Below are 21,623 nucleotides of genomic sequence, written 5' to 3' on the forward strand. Positions count from 1 at the left end.
AATAAAACGAGGCTCAAGACATTTGCACAGGACCATACTTCCAACACAAACACACTCACGAGCATACAAAGTACATTCAGTCATTGTTTCTCTTCCCCCACTTACTCGCCTCGCCGTCACCTACACTGACTGCGCGAGTTGTCCTCAGTAGGTAAGCATTTAACTGATCAACACCATTACTGAAACGATTTGTATACTGGGTAATTGTTTGTTTTTTTTAAATTTTGTGTCAAAATTACAAGATAACACATCAAAAATGCTGTCTGGTGGGCTGAGGACGGCGCGTGCAACACGGGAAACTGTCACGAAACGTAGGCTGTTGATTTGTATCCTGTAAGATGTCATTTTTTCAATCGTGCACGTGGAAAAGAAAATACTGAAATCACCGCTGCGGGTTTGCGTTCTTTTGAGACATTTTTTAAAAACTCTTTTTTTCTCGTTCAAGTGCCACAATTTGGGTAAAGGGAACACGACCTGCGCGTAAAGATGTGCATGGAAAGACAGCCCTTTTGGGAAAAAAGATGAAACGATACATTTTGTGGAAAAAGGTGTTTCAAAAGGACATTTTAAACTGCCTGTGATGGTGTTATGGAACCAGGAGGCAGAAATATAATACAGAAGGTAACTAATAGACTGTTAAACTTTAAATACAATTTGAGTAAGAATGGATGCATTTTAAAAAGTCAGTGTCATATCATGTACTATACAATACTATTCATCTGCTCTTGTCTTCTTACTTGTCTTTTGCTGGAAAACAACGTGATAATAGGCTAAGCAGCAGGGATTTGGGATCCAGTGCGAGTCTGGGTTCAGATTTCTTCTTCTAACATGTCAATACAGTTGAAGGAGGCAATCTGCTGCTGCTTTCCATCTGTTGAGTTTCACTGTGCTTCTGCTTCACTTTGTGTACATTATCAATATTTGATCTAAAAACATATAAAAATGCACATATCATAAATTAGGTTTTTCAAATGAACCCTTCGCTGTAATATTAAACGCTGAAAGATTGAGGGGGTTACTCTACGGATTTAAGTGCAGGCAAAAGTCTATGATGTCCACATGTATTGTGTTTTAAACAAATGCAATGTCAGAGAGACCGAGAAAAGCATAAAAAAAGCCTCACTTTTGGAAAGTGACAGAAAAATCTCTTTCGACAGATATCATGCTCAGTATTGTTATAGTGTCATTTTAAATAAAGGCTGCCTTACACATACCAAACACAGGATTATTCATATTTTCATGGCTCTTTCTACGATTTCATCTTCATAATGACAAATGAGCTCCTACAGTTTGTCCATGTTATGCTGCTGTTTTGTATTCATCCAAGGATTTATACCAATCCTGTATTCATGAAGGAGAGCATGTGTGATTGTCCTTGGACTTTTATCCTCCATGTTTGCACGGCCACCAGCGAGCCCCTCCACCATGTGTTTGTTTCATGTTGTGCTGCAGGAGCCTCCTTCATCATCCACTCTGCCTCTCTGAGAAGGGTTTGTTATCAGAGTTCTGAACACAAAATAACAATGACTGGGTTCCTGTTTGTGTTTGTCTGTTGTTACTGATTGCAGGCCTCCCTGGGGTCCTGTGGTGCTTTCAGTGGGTCTCAAAAGGATGTGATCAAGATGAATGCTGAATGCAGTATTGCTTTCACGTAATTCCTCTCATGACCACCAGATGGGTATTTCAATCACACAAGTTGTTTCACAGTTTACTGGTTGGTTTTAACAGCTAAAATGGTATGGTTAAAGTCTAACTCCAGCTGTTCTTAAACCCCTAAAAATGAATCTGTGTCACCCTCTTCCTTACACAATAAAAGGGGAGCCATGAATATGCTAATCTGGTCTCCCCTAAGCAGATAAGACTTCTCTATTTCTGCTAAGTGGAAGCTAAATTGTCCAAGGTTACATACTAGTAGGAATTGTAATGTATTTAGTTTATGTGGCTTTCAACAATGTAAGACATGTACTGCTCAATATTTGACTGGCTATTGACTCTATAACAGTGTAACTATGGGATGTTTCGTGATCACCCTATCCCTAACGACCATCCCTAACGACGAGCTTTGTCATAAAGGAAAGTTTAAGCCTAATCTTAAAGGGAGAGAGTATGTCTGCTTCCCGGACATCTAGTGCCACAAGAGAAAGGGACCTGATAGTTGAAAGTCTGCCACCCATTCTACTTTTCTAAACTCTGGGAACCACAAGTAAACCTGCAGTCTGAGAGCAAAGTGCTCTGTTGGCAAAATATCTAACAATGAGATCTTTAAGATATGATGGAGCTCGGTCATTAAGAGCTTTATAAGTGAAGAGAAGAAATTTTAATTCTATTCTGAATTTAACAGCGAGCCAATGAAGAGAAGCTAAAACTGGAGAAACTCATTAGTTCTCATCAGAACTCTGGCTGCAGCATTTTGGATCAGCTGGAGGCTTTTCAGATAATTTTTTGGTCAATAATAAAGAATTACAGTTGTCCAATCTTGAAGTAACATGCATGGAGCAGTTTTTCTGCATCATTCTGATTCAGGAAGTTTCTGATATTGGCAATATTACGAAGGTGAAAGAAACCTGGTCAATTATAACTCCAAGGTTCCTCACTGTGGTACTAGAGGCCAAGGAAATGCCATCTAGAGTAACCTACCAGCTTCCACCCTCATCTAAACACAGTTAACTAGTATATCTGTCGGTAGTGATTTCAAAATTTACATTACAATACTTCACCATACAGAAACATGGACTTCAAATAGTTAATTAATGCTTTCAGTGCTTGCATCACTAACAAGTTCATGTAGACTCATTTTAGATATTAGCAATAAAATAAGTTTTACCAACATGCTCATTCCACATTTCCTTTTGAAAACCCAAATTTAAGATTCATGTACAGTGGTTATTTCAGTTAATTTTCTTTAGCATTCATAAAATTTACATTCATATAAAAGCTACAAAGCAAAATTCACTCTGTGGCAATTTCACAAGTTTTTCTAAAAGAAATTCAAAGCCAAAAATCATTTAAAGCAAATTTCTTTTTTCCATTCCTTGTTGGGGGCGGAGGTGTTAAAGAGTTTCAGCCAGTGATAGTGTGTATAGTCTTCTTTGGCTGCCTAAAAAGCTTTGATTTTATGCCATTGCTTTGCCTCTGATTAATTTCTTTCAGTTCACTTGAAACAAGTCCCTTTTCAAGAGTTTTTATAAAGAGAAAACCTTAATAAAGATTTGGATAATCTTGTTATAATTGCTGACAGGTCAAAAATATGTATTTTATTTGTTACAATACATATGAATACAATCAACCAATTGTTCATAAAACTAGTTATTGTTTTAAATGTATGGATTTTGTTGATCTATTTATCAAGCAACATTTCCTGTTGCCAGTATACTCTTAGGAAGTGAGAGATTAATATTGCATACTTGGACTGCACGTGACATTTCTGTAGGTCGGCTTCTCTGTGCATCATCTTTATGCTTCCAAAATAAAAAATGTCATTCCCTTACATGGCCATAGATAAACTCTGGCTTTGCCATAGATTTGTGCACCCCACGCACCTTTTACCTTCACAGTGAGTCTAATGAAGGAGGCATATGTTTATCCGTAAAGGCCTTTCTTGACATAAAGTAGCTAGCAGCATACTTCACTTCTAACCCTATTTTGACCCATACCATACATGATCAAATCCATATAAAGCTGAAATTGTAAGCATGTATTTAATTATATGAGACGGTTACAGAACAGAGATTGTGCTCTGATAATATACAATTCTTTTCTTTGCAACAACATAGACCAGAGATCATCATGATTTCTGTCCTTTAAACATCACCCCCTTGTCCTTTGAAACTGGACACTACTGTGACCTGTCAATCATAAGTTTGCCCCAACCAAACACTTACCCTGTTTCGTTGTAAGTTTTTATCTTAAGTGGGACATTTATTTAGCTTTAACAATGATATGTAGAAATATCCCACACCTCCCCTTTTTGCATTATTTCCTGGAATCAAATTGGATTTTTCGGGCAGTGATTGTATCATTTGTATCAGTTGATTAACACAACATGCCAACCACACCAATATAACACATTTGGTTTTGTGAAAACAAAGAAGCTGGATTGGTTGTGCTGCTGTACAGCAATATTGAAGTCATACCACAGATTCTCTGTCAGATTGACGTCTCGGCTTGAACAGGACTTTCTCAAGACAATTGAATGTTTTCTCATAAACCATCTATGTGTGTTGCTTTTGAAGTACGCTTTCAATAATACCTTCAATTCGGACTAATCTTCCAGTCTCTAGTGGTGAACAACATCCCCATCACCACCATGCTTCACTGTGGGGATGTTGTTCTTAAGGTGATTAGAGATGTTGGGTTAGCACCATGCATGAGGATGTTCAGTTTTAATCTGACCAGAATATCTAATTTGTAACACTTTTGGAAAATGGCAGTTGTTTTTATGATCTTTTTCTTTAAGCAATAGGTTTTCTTGCATTCGAGTTGTTCATCAAGCACCATCTTTGTTGAGTCTATGGCTTCAAATGGTCCGACAGACAGACCCACCGATCTGCTGTGGAACTTTGCGGCTCTTTCGGAGTTTCCGGCCTCTTTGTTACATTTCAGATTAATGCTTTTCCTGCCTGCTCATTAGTTTTGGTAGCTTGTTCTTTCTTGGCGGGTTTGTTGAGGTGGCATATTTTTCTTTTCAAATTTCATTCTTTATTTCAAAAATTGATTTAATGGTGCTCCGTTAGACATTTTCGTAGCTACACTCCAATTTAACTTTCCACAGAAATGTATTTCTAACTTGTTTAAAGAGCTTCTTGGTCTTCATTATGCTGCCTGCTTGGGTACATTTTTGGCTTTTTAAAAACTGAATATCATATTTTATTGAAGAGAAAGGGAAAGTTGTGATCTAGATTATAAATTCACTTGGAAAGTATTTACTGCGCGAAAATGTCAAGTGAGATTTGTAAGTGTCTGTACAGTCTAACTTCGGCCAATCTGATAGAATATAGGTTAAAGATGCTTCTGCTTGAACCTCATTTTAAGACCCAGAAGCTGCATTCATTCATCCATCCATAAGGGGATTCCTTATTCTATCGGTGTAAGCCTGTGATACGTATTTTAAAATATTTACAACATGTGGCTTTAATCTCTGATTGTCTTTGGTTCTAAAAACGTCATGTTTAGGGTCTTTCTTTGGATCACGTTTTGATCTATGCATGTCATGTTTTTTCACATGCAGTGACATATGTCACATCTTACGGTAGCTCAGTTGAGTACTGCCAAAGACAAACATCCCAGTTCACTACTTTTCATGAGTTTTTTTTTTCATTTAAAAAACAAACAAAAAAAGAAACAACAACACTATTGTTTTCATTGGTAATTTCCAGATGGTTATTTGGCCTCAGAGGTATCTGTAGGTTTGCTGTTGATGAGAAACAAATTGGAATCCCATGCCGCGTTGCTGCAAATGTGTCTTGTATGGATTCTGGGTGCCCCGTGGTTCTGGTAACAGCTTGTGAGAGGGAAAAAAATAGCTAAACTTGACCCTATGTCAGTGCTAATAGGGATTTTTCTCTTCAGGATGATTTTGCTTTCCAAAATGTAGGCTGTAAGTTCAAGCAGGAAAGCAGCTGTTCTGCTGACGTGCCCTTGAGCAAGGCATCACATCCATACTTGATCTTTCTGCTCTGGAAAATCTGCTTTGTGCATTTCCAAGCACGAAACAGTGCTGAGTCGTGTGATAAAGCCATCACACCAGCAGGAAGAAAGTTGGACGGATGAAGCACTGTGACCACTGCACAAATGACTCAGAAGTCTGTCATCTCTCTTGTGAATGTTCATTCCTCATGCTCTATATGCAGTTACACATGTCCACTACATAAAGACATGTGTTTTAGCATTTAGCATGTTGAACATCCATGCTCCTCTGCACACCACTGGAATTCACACACTTTTTTTAATCTCAGCAAAATCCTCTCAGCTGTTACATCCATCCCTTTACTCCCCCAACACAGACACACATACATGCACACTCGTCAGCTCCACCATAGACTTTGGAATTCACTGTTGCCATGGCAATGGACTTGAGCACGCTCTCTCGCATCGCCTGTTCTTTTCTTTTGCTTTATCTCTCTCTCTGTGGAGGCAAACCAGCTTGGCTTGTTTGACATAGGGCTTGTTTTTGCCGTTGGCATCAGGTTTTGGATGTTTGTTCATTTCACTTTTTTTTAATCCTATCTTTATATGAAAAACATGTCTGCACGGGACGCTTTATTATAGAAGCATCTTCTGGTTTCAAGACTCATGTCACGTTCGTTAATCGAATTCCCCACCCACCTCACCTCACTCTTCATCTCTTCTTCTCATCTCCTTCTTCCAGACTGAGTTTTCTTTCCTTCATCTTCCCTGTCCTTTGCGTCTGTCCCTCTCTTTCTGTCCTTTCTCTCTCTCATCTGCTATTTATCCCCCACCTCCTCACGACCACCTCTTTCTTGCTTCTCTCAGTTGCTAAGATGACTGCCATGACAATTCAGTGAGAGGAGAGGACGCTGAGTGAAGTATCCACCACTTGCTGAGAAGGAGCGAAGGAGTGCTCAAGGTAAAAAAAAAAGGGAGAAAAGGAAAAAGACAAGGAGGAACAGGAAGTCAGAAGGGGTTAAGAAGAGAGGAAGTGGCAGAGAATCAAGAAAAGGAGAAGGGGCGAGAAAGCAAAGGGTAACGGTGGATGGAGGCGGCTCGGACCGGGGCTACGGAGCGCTCTTCACTGACGAAGAAGAAGAAGAACAACAACACCAGGGGGGAGAGGACATGGAGACGAAAGCGAGAAACATGCCCTCAGGTAACATGCTCACACAGGCATGTGCTTGTGCTCTGACACACACAAACAACCTGCTACATACGTGGATTCTTTTATGATTGTGTTCACATACATGACTCATACTGTATGCTTATGTAAATTCAAAAACTATTTTCAAATGCGCAAACAAGCACACATGAATAGAGTCATGCCACCCCTACACACACACACACACACACACACACACACACACGGATGTGCACAGTAGTGTGGTGTAGAGTGCAGATGTGGACAGATGTCTGGATTCAGAGGGCAAGTGAATGATTAATATGCACAGGCATTGGTGTAACTGAACTAAATGTTTGGTCGTATTTGATCAGATTTGGCTGAAAGGACTGCTGACATTTGGGGAGTTCGGGGAGCATACTGAATGAAATAATTCACTTCTTATGTGGATTAAATCATTTAATTTACGTTGTATTTACATGCACAATTTTCTATTTTCAGTAGTATAAACCAGCTTAGGTTGATCAAAACCTATTTTTTCTTTTATTAGCCACCCAGGATCAAGTACAGTTAGAATATGTGGGCTCATATTCTCTTTTTGTCGTCCACACTGAGAACAACATTATTTAGTTTTTATAATTAAAAAGATTATATACTAATCAAAAAGCTATAACATAAACCATATTTTGTTTGTGGGAGCTTCCTTGTTACTGCAATGCTTACTTAACTCCTTTTTTGCTTTTAAGATATTTTAAATAGAAAGAGTGTATGCTTGATGATATAATGTCCATTATATTGTGCTGATTTACTGAAATGATTCAATATGTGGACATCCTCAAAAAAAAAACATAAACCAAGAGTTTTTGGCAGATACATGGTAAAGCAACAGTTTATTTCAGTGTAAAAACATCCTTAACCAAATTTAATAAAACTGTGAAGACATATTATTTGGACTGTGCTTAATAAGAAGCTTTTAAACGTCTCTTAAAAATGTTCCTGCGAAAATAGAAGAAGCCTGTTGTCATCTTGCCATGTTTCATGTCACTGCAGCCTGAAACAGGTTGATTAAAACAGGGAAAATTGTATATGTGAAGGTTGGCTCTACAAATTCTAAAGTTTAAGGATTTTTCATTCAAAATTTTATTTGTGTCTTTGCAAAAGTGTTTGAATAAATAAATATTTTGAAAATCTCTCTTTTGTTTTAAGCCTCCCCTCTGCATGGGCACCAAATAAGTTCGGAAGAATTCAATAATTTCCTTAGATTTTAAATTGAACTATACACCATGGTGACAGTTGGTATATATGATGTCTTATCTTGTTTTTTTTGGTGTTTTTGTTCTCCACTAATTATTATAAATGTAAAAAAAAAAGTCTAAAAAGTCTCCCAAGCACCTTGGAAAATTCTTGAAAAACATTTGTTCCAATCACAACCAGCACTCACCAGAAAGCATGCAATAAATGTTTGTCCTCACGTCCAACATTTTGGTTGGATCCTTGGTTGTGAATTGTGAGCTGGTATCTTATCCCTTGGTCTTTGTTTCCTGTAGAGCAGCATTCATGGGACGTCATGAGAATCGCGAACGTGAATACTTAAAAGTGTAGAGTTTTGTAACTCTGTAGCCATGTATTGCAAACATGTTGACCTAAGATAAATTCTGATTCTTTGCTGTAGTCTGAGAGCACAGAAGAAAAATAAGGAAATGCAAGTTTGATGGTAAAATAGAAAAGTTCAATGACAAAAGTAGAATAAAAGTCTCAAACTATTGATCTCTTGCATGTCTTTAGATTATAATTAGAAAAGATAAAGAAACACACACAAAAAATCTCACAAACATGCAATAATTTCTTAATTCTCCTCCATTTGATTGGTGTTATGTTACCACTTTGTGCTGTAATGTCTTCCTGCAGTCTCTTTGGGACTTCCCTTATACGTATTCCATCAAGTAGGTAATTTCCAGGGTCAACGTATCAGTCCCTCCTCGTCTGGCAATTGTTGCCATGGAAACACCCTGAGGGACATCTGAATTAGCCAAATAGTTGGAAAGTACACAGTGAGATTTATATTTTCTTTGTAATTTATCAACGTCCATTTGGGATTGCATGAACTGAAATGGCAGCACAGGATTTATTTTTCTTAACACAAAATTACTTTTCATGGCAGCATTGGCTCAGAATGGTTGAAATACCTAAATGGAGTCATATCCACTTTCATTTATGCTTTCTGAAGCGCAACAGTTGCATCTCAATTTTCCTCTTGTCGTCCCTCTCACTGTTTACCTCTTAGCACAGACTTATGTCTCCTTTCTCTTTTCTACTCTTCACTCTTCTCTCCCTATATCATCAACCACTCATCTCATCTCCCGATCATCTTCAATTTTTTTTCACAAGAGCCTCTTTCTTTTCTTTCCCCTCTGCAATTGCCCGTTGTTGTTGTAGAAAATATCCCAAATATCTCCAAATTTTCTTACAATCGACACTTTGTTATTGCAAGCCTCTCTGTAAGTCCTAATTTTTAGAGAAATTAATTAAATGTTATCCCTTTTAACTTACCCTTTGCATAACCAGGAAATGTGACTTCTGATATGTAAAATATGTTTTACATCAAAGTTCTACCCAAGACAGACTAACACAATGTACTATATTACTGTATATTGTATATAGATAGATAGATAGATAGATAGATAGATAGATAGATAGATAGATAGATAGATAGATAGATAGATAGATAGATAGATAGATAGATAGATAGATAGATAGATAGATAGATAGATAGATAGATAGATAGATAGATAGATAGATAGATAGATAGATAGATAGAGATATGTCTGCCTCTAATTAGTTTAAAATGAGCTTGAATCAAGTTAGAGCATTTCCCAAAGATAAATGTGGTTTTGCAGCCATTTCGGAGAAAACCAACTAATTTGTGGAAGAATACATTTCTGGATTTAATTTAATTGCCTTCCCCATAAATTTTGGTCCATTTGTACCCCTCCTGTAATAATATCTGCAGTTTTATGATAGGTGAATGCTTCCAACGTGCTGTGTTTTGATGAAAGACTGCTCCACCATGCTCAGACAAAATGCAGTGCAAAGAGTCAGCCCTATTAGCAGATCCCACCACTCGTGTGCAATGCCCTCGATCAGGGACAGTAGTTCTACAACACAGAGATATTTGACAGATCAATACACAAATTTTCGGAGTAATGCATAAAATTGTTGTGATAGTTTATCAGACTTACTAACTGTCTGCTCACTACTATCTAACTTTATGACAGCATTATAAGCATTAAAGGAGCAGTGATCAAACCAGACAACCGAATGGGTGAGAAAAGATGGTGGCAATCCAGACAGAACTCCTGCTGGACTTCACTGAAGTTTAAACGTTATGATACATAATGCCCTTCAGGACAACTTATTCAGATCCTGTACTAAAGCTTTTTTTCCACAGTGTGGAAATTTACCAAAAAAGCAATTAGCATAGTTTGAACTAGAGAATAACTGAGTGATAAAATCTATTTCCCACGAACAGATGGTTTTATTGCCTGTGTTTGTGTCAGACATCAGTTTCCTTCCTCGTCCTGCGATGGTTTGGTGCGAGCGAGGCATCCAGGTGCTGCTGACCACCATGGGAGCATTCGCAGCTTTTGCCCTCATGACAGTGGCCATTGGTACGGATTATTGGCTCTACGCCCGGGCCTTCATCTGCAATAGCACCGCTAACTCATCACAGGAAGACTCCAACAATAAGGACAAGAAGGACCCCGGGGCACTCACCCACTCCGGCCTCTGGAGGATCTGCTGCCTGGAAGGTACAGCTGGTGGTAGCGTGTGCATACATGTTTGTGTGTGTTTAAGTCCACGAAAACCTGTTAGTGTGTTGGAGGTTGAATGTGCATGTGCTCTCTCGTGTATTTGTCACTGGGAACTTGTTCAGATTAGCGTGGTCATCACTGTAATAAGACCAGACATATGTAGGTGTTTTCTTGCCACACACACAACCATATTGCTCTACTGTTGCCTCACAGTTTGGTTAACTAATTGACTATTTAGGTTCAGGTGAAATTATTTGTTGCAGCTGCCTCATATTATTGCTGCGACATAATCTGCTGCTGGTTAGATTTGCAATTACATAAATAAAATAGCGGTTTTGTCTCCCATTTGTACTCTGGCTCAGATAACCAAGTGAATGAAAGATTATGTGGTTTTTTTTTAATTAAGGAAGCACAACACTTTTTTTTTTTTGATTGATGGCACATTTGGTCCAGACTGGATTGAGTTTAGGTTCATCAGTTTATTTATGTTAAAGACCTTTTGTTGTTTCACCTGTAGTTTGTGGCATGCCATATGATGCCAGAAGACCAGTCAAAATTTAAGAGGGGATAAAATGACCAATAAGTAACATGCTCCCCTACCTTTTGTTAACCAACAAATCCCAATCCCCACCCCCTCCGTCTCTCAGCAGAAGAGAGAATGCAGGGCAGAATAATTAAATTAAATGTGTTGATTATTCTTACAAACCTGATCTGACAGGTTTGTAAAAATATTCAAATGTACAATAATCCAATGGCCTAGTTCCCTGCTCGGCAGTATCAGTGGCCAAACTGTGCTGTATTATGATAAAACCATGGCGCTCTCTGTGGTGCTGAAGAAGCAGATGGATTTGTAATTACATCATTTTCCTTTCTCATTGTCTTATCACTCCTGCTGATGGATAATAATTCATCTACTGCAAATACCTGTCTTGTCAGCTCTGTCAAAACTATAACATTTGCCTGATAATTTATAAGCGTAAGGCAGATTTCTCTCTATTCAATTAATTGATTATGTTGATTATGTTTACATTATTCTTATATTTTAATCCAGTCTCAGATCTTTGCTGAAAAAAGCAGTCTATGTTGTTGTTAGCTGCATAAAATGCAGTCAGTCATGTTGTTTCGTAACAGCGTGCATGAATCGTTTTAGCCTCTCAGTACAGTGTGCCTACAGGGGCCTCAAAATTATATGCCACACAGGGAAGAAGAGGAACAAACAACAAACAAATTCAAAAAGAAAACGCAATGATCTCTTACTAAACTCACAACAGAGATCATCTGCAATGTCAAACCAGGATGTCCCAGATTAATTTCCACTGACGCACAGCATACTGGCACCCCTCAAACATCCAGACGTGGATTTGTTTTGTGGTTCATAAGGCAAATGCTACATTGTATAAACAGTATTCTGTTAGTTAAAATTTTGGCACTGTAGCTACTTGGTTAGGTTCATATTGAAATGTTTGGTTAGAATACATCACTTTGATGACATTGACCATACTGGAAAGCTTTGGTAGTCTTCTTGGTTTAATGGTTTGGATTTCAGACATTAATTGACTTCAGTCTAATGAAATTTTCTAGGCTAAGCTTGATGTACCGAAACATTATACAATAGTCTGAATTCAACTCAGGCAAATCATAAATGGAGCAGATGGGATTATCCAGTTCTATGGATGAGGTCTTGAAGCTGTACTGTTCTACAAACACAGGCGCAACCAGCTCATCTCAATAATGACCAAGCCAGTCAACATAAAACACAATGCAAATTAGCAAAGAGTTTCAAACAAGTGGACCTTCCAAGAATCAGGAGCCTGCCATTTATAATCTCAAAGGCACAGCCTGTTACTGAACAAGCCATATGAGCATATGCCTGTTTTGTTAAAATTTTATAAATGCGCTCTTTGACTTGGAATAAAACAGCTGTTTAGCAGGTTTATCTTTATAAATGTACTTCTCCGTGAGTTTTATAAGACTTTATTCAGTTTACCTACATTTAAACGTAACACACCCCAAATTTAGAATATGCTTATTTTTGGTGGTCTGTATGACTCATTCCAATAGTCTCCTTCCCAAATTTTGCACTTCACAAGGGAAACTAGCATAAATACAGGACCAGGAAATGTGCAACAGGACCAGGCACAAACATAACTGGGTCCATGCCTTTCCACCACTAACTTAACTTTGTGCCTCATTAGTGAACGTTACCAGCAATTTGATCTAGTGCCCAATTAGGGTTCGTGCCACGCAAAATACAATAGTAAATCTGTCCCCAGTAGGTTCTGGCACAGAGTAAGTGACACGGCAGGAGAAGGAACAAGTTGAATAAGCAGAATATTAGACTATCGAGGTGTTCGTGGTAAACATTGTAAATCATGTGCACTCTCACGTGTGATCATTTCTAGTGCCAGACAAAAATATATACAACGCTATCTAAGAACATGGAGTCAACACACTAGAAATAATGCTCCCAAGGACATGTATTAAATTATTGAATGACAACTTCATGTGAAGTGGTGATCTAATAAATGTCTTAGCAGGGAGAATAACATAATCATGAGACAATGTGATCATGTCAGTAAAAGTTTTGTAGTTTTTAGCTCAAAATGCAAATTAACTACATTCCAGCAGAGGAGCATGGCCACATAGAGCTTGACTGTTGATTAACATCTATTTAGTAACTCTTTACTCTTTGCTAATGTTTACAGCTCAGCACTGTCTTGCTCTTATTATCTTCCATTGTTTTACTCTGTTCATGAATTCATGTGTATTGTTGTTGCATCTCTGAGTTTCCTTGTTATTTTCCTTCTCTGTCTTTTCCCTCTCACTCTGTTTTAATTCCCTCGCCTTTTATCTGTCTTCCTCCATATGTTTTACCCACCCACGGTTACTCTTTTTTAGCCCCTAACCATTTCAAAATGTTCTTTTTTTCAGAATAGTTGGATGTTTTTACACATGTTCACTTTCCTCACCATCACTTCCACTCTGCCTAATCTTACTCTTGTGAACCCTCTTTACAGTTTTCGCCATCCTGTGTTCTACCCTTTCTTCCTCTCTTCCCAGCCTGCTCTCACTTCAGAATTATCATATACTGTACTGTGATTTTGTCAGCACCCCTACATGTAACAAGTCAATCCAGAGGGACACCTTTAGCATCAGTTTTCAGCTGTGTATATTGTGTATCAGAGTCAGTGTGTGGTTTGACACATTTGCAGTATTTAAAGCCATGGGAATAAGGCTGGGTTGTTTTTCCCTGTACCTTATTTCTATGTCCTTCCTCAACCTCTGCTCCTCTTCCTCTCTGTCTTATTTTCAGGCTTGAAGAGAGGTGTGTGTTCCCAGATCAATCATTTCCCAGATGATGCAGACTATGACCAAGATGCTGCAGAGTATCTACTGCGTAAGTAACACACGCACACACTCACGCAAACACTTAAAAATGTGCAACAAATACACATAAAATGTATAGAGACATTAGATAACAGTTCACCGGCATACACACACTCAGCGCACGAAACAACACACACACACAACAGTTTCCATCATGCACAGATAGAGTGAGACAGAAGGGGAAGGTGGGCGGACATCAATGCATGGATGTCAGATTCGAGCAAAGTGTTCCTGAAGGTGTGTGTAAGTGTGTGTTAATACACTGTACGTGCGTGTAAAAATGCTCAGGTGCATGAGGTTGGGAGTCTGGGGGTGTACAGAAGGTTTTTTTTTCACAGATGGATTGAAAGAACAGCCCTCACTAATGGATTATTTTCAGCGCAGTATTCAGGTTTCACATCCTGCTTCTATTGCGACAGCAGATTCTGTTCATACAGTCCTGAACCTTTTAGTTTACAAACCAGATGTTATATCTATATGTTACATTAAAGATGGCTTTTTCTGTGAAAGAGGCTGTGATGGTCCCCATACCTGTTGTTTTAAAACACAGAGCTTCTACCACACTATAATTTTCTTTAATAAGGGAAATAGTCAAGTCATTGTCAAGATTGAAAATCAACCTGCAATTTTAATAATTTTCTTTTTAATAGCTCCATCAGCCCAAAGAATATGTTTGCTTGTACTTTAATGGAACTGTACATTCATTTTAAATCTGCCAATTAGGCCTCTAATTTACAAACTAATGAATGTCTTATTTAGTCTTTGACACGTGAAAAAAAAATCATAGAATCCCAAATCCTCTGGGTCCATAATAACATCTTTTTTAATTTCAAGGCCAAAAGCAGTTCAATTGAACTTTATAATTACAGTCCTATACAATTACAGATGATATGGAAACACTTTTCTCTAATAGCGGAATAAACTTACTGTTTTCAAACAAAGAGGAATAAAATGTGTACTTTATTAAAGGAGATGCTTATTACATGTCTCTCGAGCGGCATGATAAGAGGGAAACATGTGACATTGACGAATATTGCAATAACGATATGACTTGAGGGTTTATTATCAGAGCATCTCAAAGGTTCAGATAATCACTGCAAATCAATTCCTTCAACATTATGTCAAAGAGGCTAACATCCCGCACACAGAAAAAAAGACATTCTGAGGATCATTTGTAATCCCTGTTCGACGAGCCTGACAGAAGCCTCTGTGAATATGTTTATCAGGAACCTGTGTTTTTCTCAAAGAGGTGACCAAAATCTAAAGCAGCTTGAAAATCACCTTGAAAAATTGAAAGCTCTGCTATTTCAAATGCACAGCCTGAGATGGAGCTTTTCAGCATTTCAGTTCTGTATAATGTCTCCCTGCTACTGCTGACAGTTTGAGGTGTCCTCAGAAGGATATGTTCCGATAGCTATGCAGCTAAATTCAATGTCCAAAGCTGATTGGCAGATGTAACAGAAGTACTTAATGTCTGTTTTATATTTAGTAGCTGATGAGATTGAATGATTAAGTTATTTCCTCCAGATTTTCAAGACATTACTTACTAAATAATGTGTTGGAAACAAACAGATGGCTGTTGTTCAACAACTAAGTTGTAGTGTCAGCTATAGCAAGTCTTGGTAACACTTTTTTCCCAGGAGTGTCACAAGGCTATAAAATTTGCAGAGTCAAGTTGTGTTGAAGCCCAAAAAAAAGACAGTATATTTGTTAATTGCACCACTGGGAAATGTGAATCTGAAAAGATGATGCGTCTGCTGTCATTTGCAGGTGTGGTGAGAGCTTCCAGCATCTTCCCCATCCTCAGTGCCATATTGCTTTTGCTGGGCGGAGTGTGTGTTGCTTCCAGCGGCTTTTACAAGAGCAAAAGGAACATTATTCTTGGTGGAGGGATTCTTTTTGTAGCAGCAGGTAAGTGTACAGCTTTAATGTTGTTTTGACAGGGAGATGTATTTTCATGCAGTTTCTACATTGTTTCAAATTAAATCCCAAACTTTATAATTTCCTGTTAGCTTTGATATGTTGACCTTTGCAGTTGTAGCCAACTCAAACATTTTCCTTTGTCCAGCTTGTGTTTTATTTCACTACAAACTAAAAGGAAATATTGTCTTTTCATTATATGACTTATATTACTCAAATATAGGCATACCAGTAAGTTATAGCCGACTTACAGATTGACATTTAAATTATGCCTGCCACCTTACGTATAAAAACGTGTACTTTACAGTGCCTACGCCAACAAAACTATCTCTGAATCTGCAAGTTAATTTGTATCAGAGGAAAACTTAAAAATGTATATTTCTCCAGGCCTCAGCAACATCATTGGAGTTATCGTGTACATCTCAGCAGCACTGAGTGATATCTCCCCCAAGAAAGATGAGGATAAGAAGTGGCACTACTCCTATGGCTGGTCTTTTTATTTTGGTGGCCTGTCCTTTATCCTTGCTGAGATGGTTGGTGTCCTTGCTGTTAACATCTACATTGAGAAGAACAAGGAGCTGCGTTGCCGATCTCGCACCGACCTCTTCAAGAGCACAACGCACACAATGCTCCGTCTGCCCAGCTATCGATTTAGACGACGCTCTCGCTCCAGCTCACGCTCCACTGACCCACCTCATTCGCAGGAAAACTCACCCATTGGAGCATCCAAGACCTTCAGCCTGCCACCATCTGCCCCGCCATTTTCTGTGGCCACTCTGCCCAACCCACACCACACCAGCAGTGGAGGGAGCGGCGGGGGCGGTGACATCTCCATGTACACCCTATCAAGGGACTCCAAGCTGGGCAGCCTTGGAGGAGGTGCCCCACCACTCTATGGCACAGTGGACCGTGCAACCCTCTACCAACTCCACAACTACTTCCCAAAAGATTCCAGCGGCAGTGGTGGTGGAGCAGGAGGAGGTGCAGTGATCAGCAGCAGTACACTCCCATCTCACTCGAAGTCCAACTTGGCGGCGGCAGCAGCTGTTGCCCAGAATGCGGCACCACTTAATACCTCCACATCAGTTGCTGCATCTGCCCAATCAGCCCCTATTTCTACAGCTACCATGGAGAGAGACAGGGGCAACGTGGGAACTCTGGACCGACTGACAGCAAAAAGGGACAGGGATAGTAACTCAGATACACTAAATAGGAAAACTACGCCAGTTTAAATCTAAAGCTCAAAGATAAGGAGTTAAGGATTAAGAGAAAGATAAAGGGGTAAAGAAATAAAATGTGAGGGCAAAATCTCGTAAATAATGTTTCTCTCCTTGAGCCTGGAGTGTATCGCTGCCATAGACACAAACAGTATCATAAACAGTCATAAAACACCTGTTGCTCTGGCACGATTTACAAGTGCATTACAACTGCCTTAAACACTTTGAAAGCTTGCTTGGTGATAGCGCAGCAATGGTTTTAGAAAACCTTTCTTTTTTGTAAGATTTCTGAGCCTCTGACATAAACACAATCAGAATTAATATACATAAAATGTGGCTAGATGGTGTAAGCCAGAGTTCTTTCATATTTCTGTCAAAAGAAACAGAATGCCACAAAATGGGTAAAGTCAAGCAAGAAACTAAATGTAAAGATCAACAGTAGCTACTTAACCTCTAGATCACAGAAAGTAATACAGTGAAAGTAATTACAAATAAATACAGTGACAGTTGAGCATTCAGCACAGTCTAGATAAGAAAGAGCCTTCACTCTGTATGCCTCTATGACACCACCAGGCGTTAATGTTAAATAAATGCAACATGATACACATCTGAGCAAGTCTGACACAGGCTTGATAAATTACAGAAATGCAGCTATCGTGCATTGACAAAAGTGTTTATTTAAAAAAAATATATATGTTTACCCGAGTTATTGTTACCCTTACTTTAACGTAACTTTTCAGAAAACATTTCATTTTATTCTGCAACAGTATTTTTTAGATTCTCGCTCTATAAAATATCAACAAATGGCAACTACTGTAAGTTTTGGAAAAAGGTAATAGTTACGTCAACCTATGATTTTGTCAGGGTCAGGTCACTCTAAAGGTCACAATAACAACACCTGGTTAGGTCACAATAAAATCGGTAAAAATGAATTGCTGAATACAAAGTATCAGCTGCTCATCAATTATGGTCATTGTGTCGTCAGGCAGTTTCAGTGAAAGTTAGTGAAATCGCTTGTAAAGAGGGTCTTATGTGCACTCTGTGGCATTTAATGACTTAGAGATAATTTTAGGGTTTGTATGACTGCTTATGATGTTGATTAGTCACTGAAGGCTCCATGGCAGCATCAGTTGAGTGTACATGCTAAGGGCTGAAACTGTAAGCAACGGGGTGGGGGATCAATCCGTTTACACTCAGGGGGTGGAGTTTTAGTTAGAGTAAAAAAACTGAAAATTTAAATCATGCTTTGCTCAAGCATGTAATATCAACTTTACTGATCGAAGTACATAAAATAAAACTAGAAATAACGTGCAGCACACTTATAATTACTGAAGAATATATAGATATTTTGAGATCATTTCTAGCACACCAATAAAATTTTGAGTGAAGCATATTTTTGAAGACATTTCAGAGGGGAATATAATTCTGCAAAGTATGCTCTGCATTACATTTTGGACCAAATTTCTTGATGTGTTCAGATGAATGCACTTCTGAAAATGAATTGAACCCAAACTTGGGTAACAACAAGGTGGAGGGAGAGGGGAAAGAGAAAAGAGCACAAGCTTCCATTCCTCTTCCCTCTGTCTCTTTATTAGCTCTAACTATATACTGTTTCACAAACTAGAATAATAAATGTATTATGAAGTATTTTATCGACCCATTCACTTAAACAAAAGCACATAATGTCTGTATATGGTAATCTTTGAGTTGTCTCTTCATTCTGAGTGATTGATTATCATCTCTATGTTACATGAGATTGTAACTTTTTGTATTGATATCATGTTGCTGGTGTTTCCATGATCATAATGGTTATTGCAGGGTATTTATACATTTTGAAATCTTTTTTTCTTTTTGTAATATTTTTATATTCTTTGGCTTTTGATTTCCTTTCTCTTGCTTATCTACACAAAAGTCAGTGGTGTCATGTGGAAAGCATGTGCACAAAAGTGAGAGTGTGTTGATGTGTAAATTTGTTTTTATATCATCTTGGTCATTGTATTTGCATTCATTTGTACGGGGAGAGTTGACTGAGCATGCATGCTCTGTTTCAGCAACGCCCTGCCTCACCCTAACATGCGCATAACACGCTGGGACTGCAAGCTGCCCAGCAAAGACCTCAGTGTCCAGCTGGTTTCTGAGCAGCTCCCCTGGAACAACTGGGGCTCATGTGCCTTGCTCAAGGGCACATCAGTATTTGTTCAAAGAAAAAAAATGGGAGTCTTTATCGTTGTTCATCCAATTAGATTGTTCCACTCATTGTAAAGATATAAATGGGCAACTTTCTGACACACTTTCTTCCCAATGTCACAATCTTTTAACGTGAATGTTCATTTTATAAGTATATTTTTGCTCTTTTTTAATTCTATTTTCATGTAATTATTCTCTGATTTTCACAACCAAGTTTTTTTAACCAATTATTTTTATTCTTTCATTTAAGTTTCATTTAATAATCTCTATAATTTCCTTCCCCTTTATCCTTTATGTCTACTTTTTTGCTCTTACTGGTTCCTCTCATTTATTGTAGTCTCCCATTTTTCTGCCATCATCAGTTTGTCTTAATTTCCTTGCATTATAAAGTATTGTTTTACTTTCTGAACATAACCAACGTAGCCTAATAATCAGTGTTTTTTAATGTTCTAACTAGTGTACAACTGTAGGTGATTGAATTTATATTAATATATTTATTTTGGTGGTGATATGTATAGATATCCTTAATGTTATATTGTTTCAGAGTTCCAATACCTCTAACTTGGGGCTATAAAGGCTTCATGCCTCCCTGTGACACATGATCAGTAGCCTTAGTGCTGGCCAAGTGAGCTACATGTTGTCTTTGTTGGTGGTTTCAGTGGTTTTTAAGAAGTCGACATCTTGTACATCAAAATACATCAAGCTCTTGCTTCTGAAAATGTGTGCATTGTTACTCGATCACTAAACGAACACTGTCATTTGTCCTAAACTAGCGTAAAGTGTTTTAAGAACATGGTAGAAATTAGATGGTTTTTAAATTATTTTTTCATTTTTGATTTGTTTGCTAATGCGAAACCCATTCTAAAGCCACTGTGAGTCACCTGGTTCTTTTCCCAACACTTAGGCTACTAACAAAAGTCAAACCTGAAACTCTTCAAATGGAAAACTACTGTATTTCCACTCAGCAGACTGATACATGTAAAGGACAATAATGACAAAGGGAAGCAATACAATACATTGATCCTTACTGGAAAAGACAAAAAAAAAGTTATATATCAAAATATAAATATATAGATGCATTCAATAAAGTTCTCTATGAAAAACTGGCTGTGTCGTGCATTCTTGAGTGGCAATAAGAATATTGAGGCCTACGACAGTAACACTAACACCTCTGACGGGTAAAGTGGATGACACTGCTCAACTTCTTACAATTCAATCCTCTGCTGGGAAAATCTGCATCCTGACACTCACATGTGTTATTTTGATGCATGCCACTTCCCTAAAGTATTTTTGCAGACCAGTCACTACTTAGTCAGAGCTGTTTTGGTGGCACAAGAGGACCCACTCGATACTAGGTGGGTGGTTATGATATTACGGCTGACTGGTGATAGAAAAAGTTACTGTGTCCCTGAAAAATTCAGATCTAAAGATGGAAACATCTACCTCTGTGTGTATGGCTCAGCCAATGTTCATTAGGTGCATCTATTGAGGTGCATCAGCTGAAAATCTGTGCCACATTTAATGGAGGATACTTTAAATGTATATCATTCAGTGATGTTGGGTGTCTTAATTTCATTTGCCAGTAAATAAAAGCACTGCAAGATAGCACCCTATAAGCAGATGTCCAGCTGACTGAAGGGTGGAATGTGGGTAAGAGGTGGTCATTACTGTACTTTTTTTTAAGACTTCCTCTCCTTGCTGCAAAGTGCTCCAAAGTAGATGGCTGCATTGGGATTGGGTTCCGCCGGGTCCCGCGGGATCCAACTCAAATCTCGCGGGAGCGGGCGGTGTGAACTTTGCTGCGGGCGGGAGCGGACGGCTAATAAAAAACACTGCGGGATCGGGATGTAGCCTCGCGACAGGATATCAATAAATGTTGTGGAAAGGAAGCTCAAAGAAGGTATTTACAGCACAAAGACAAAGCAAGGCAAGTATGACATTTGAAGAAGTTTCTCAATTGTCCATGCATCTCTTTATTAATAGCCTATAAAATGACGTGTTTTCTCCTACGGGACGGGAGAAGAGACAAATTGAATGCATTTCTATTATTGTGCAGGCATAAATTCTCAAAGTTTTGCGGGTGCGGCCGGTAATGGTCAGAAATTCAGCGGGATGAAGAAAACAATACCTCGCAGGGCTCTACTCCAAAGTGCTCCTTGGTAGAACAACTATTTGCTCTCTCAAACTTTAAAGTTTACTAACATATTAGCAGTATGTTACATATTATATGACAGACGTGTTTTAACGGGAGATGGATATATAGATAATCAAAAGTAGGCAGTAATTAAGAGTGTACATACAGTATCTTTA

The 21,623-nt window shown here is 38.4% G+C and overlaps 1 protein-coding gene across 2 annotated transcripts; it reads left to right on the forward strand.

The window, feature by feature from the left end:
- The first annotated feature begins 530 nt into the window (after positions 1–530).
- Positions 531–20,387, forward strand: LOC140275076 (voltage-dependent calcium channel gamma-4 subunit-like). Of its 2 annotated transcripts, XM_072370466.1 has the most exons (6): positions 531–621; positions 6,493–6,826; positions 10,348–10,599; positions 13,916–13,999; positions 15,760–15,900; positions 16,297–20,387. In XM_072370466.1, the coding sequence occupies exons 2-6, from the start codon at positions 6,796–6,798 to the stop codon at positions 17,139–17,141; spliced, it is 1,353 nt and encodes a 450-aa protein (XP_072226567.1). In that variant the 5' UTR covers positions 531–621; positions 6,493–6,795; the 3' UTR covers positions 17,142–20,387. The 2 variants fall into 2 exon arrangements, with proteins under 2 accessions (XP_072226567.1, XP_072226566.1); XM_072370465.1 differs by lacking the exon at positions 531–621 and having other exon boundaries at positions 6,108–6,826.
- The last annotated feature ends 1,236 nt before the right edge of the window (positions 20,388–21,623 follow it).

The sequence above is a fragment of the Leuresthes tenuis genome, unplaced genomic scaffold, assembly GCF_036924035.1.
Source record: "Leuresthes tenuis unplaced genomic scaffold, fLeuTen1.0.hap1 SCAF_18, whole genome shotgun sequence".
NCBI lineage: Eukaryota > Metazoa > Chordata > Actinopteri > Atheriniformes > Atherinopsidae > Leuresthes > Leuresthes tenuis.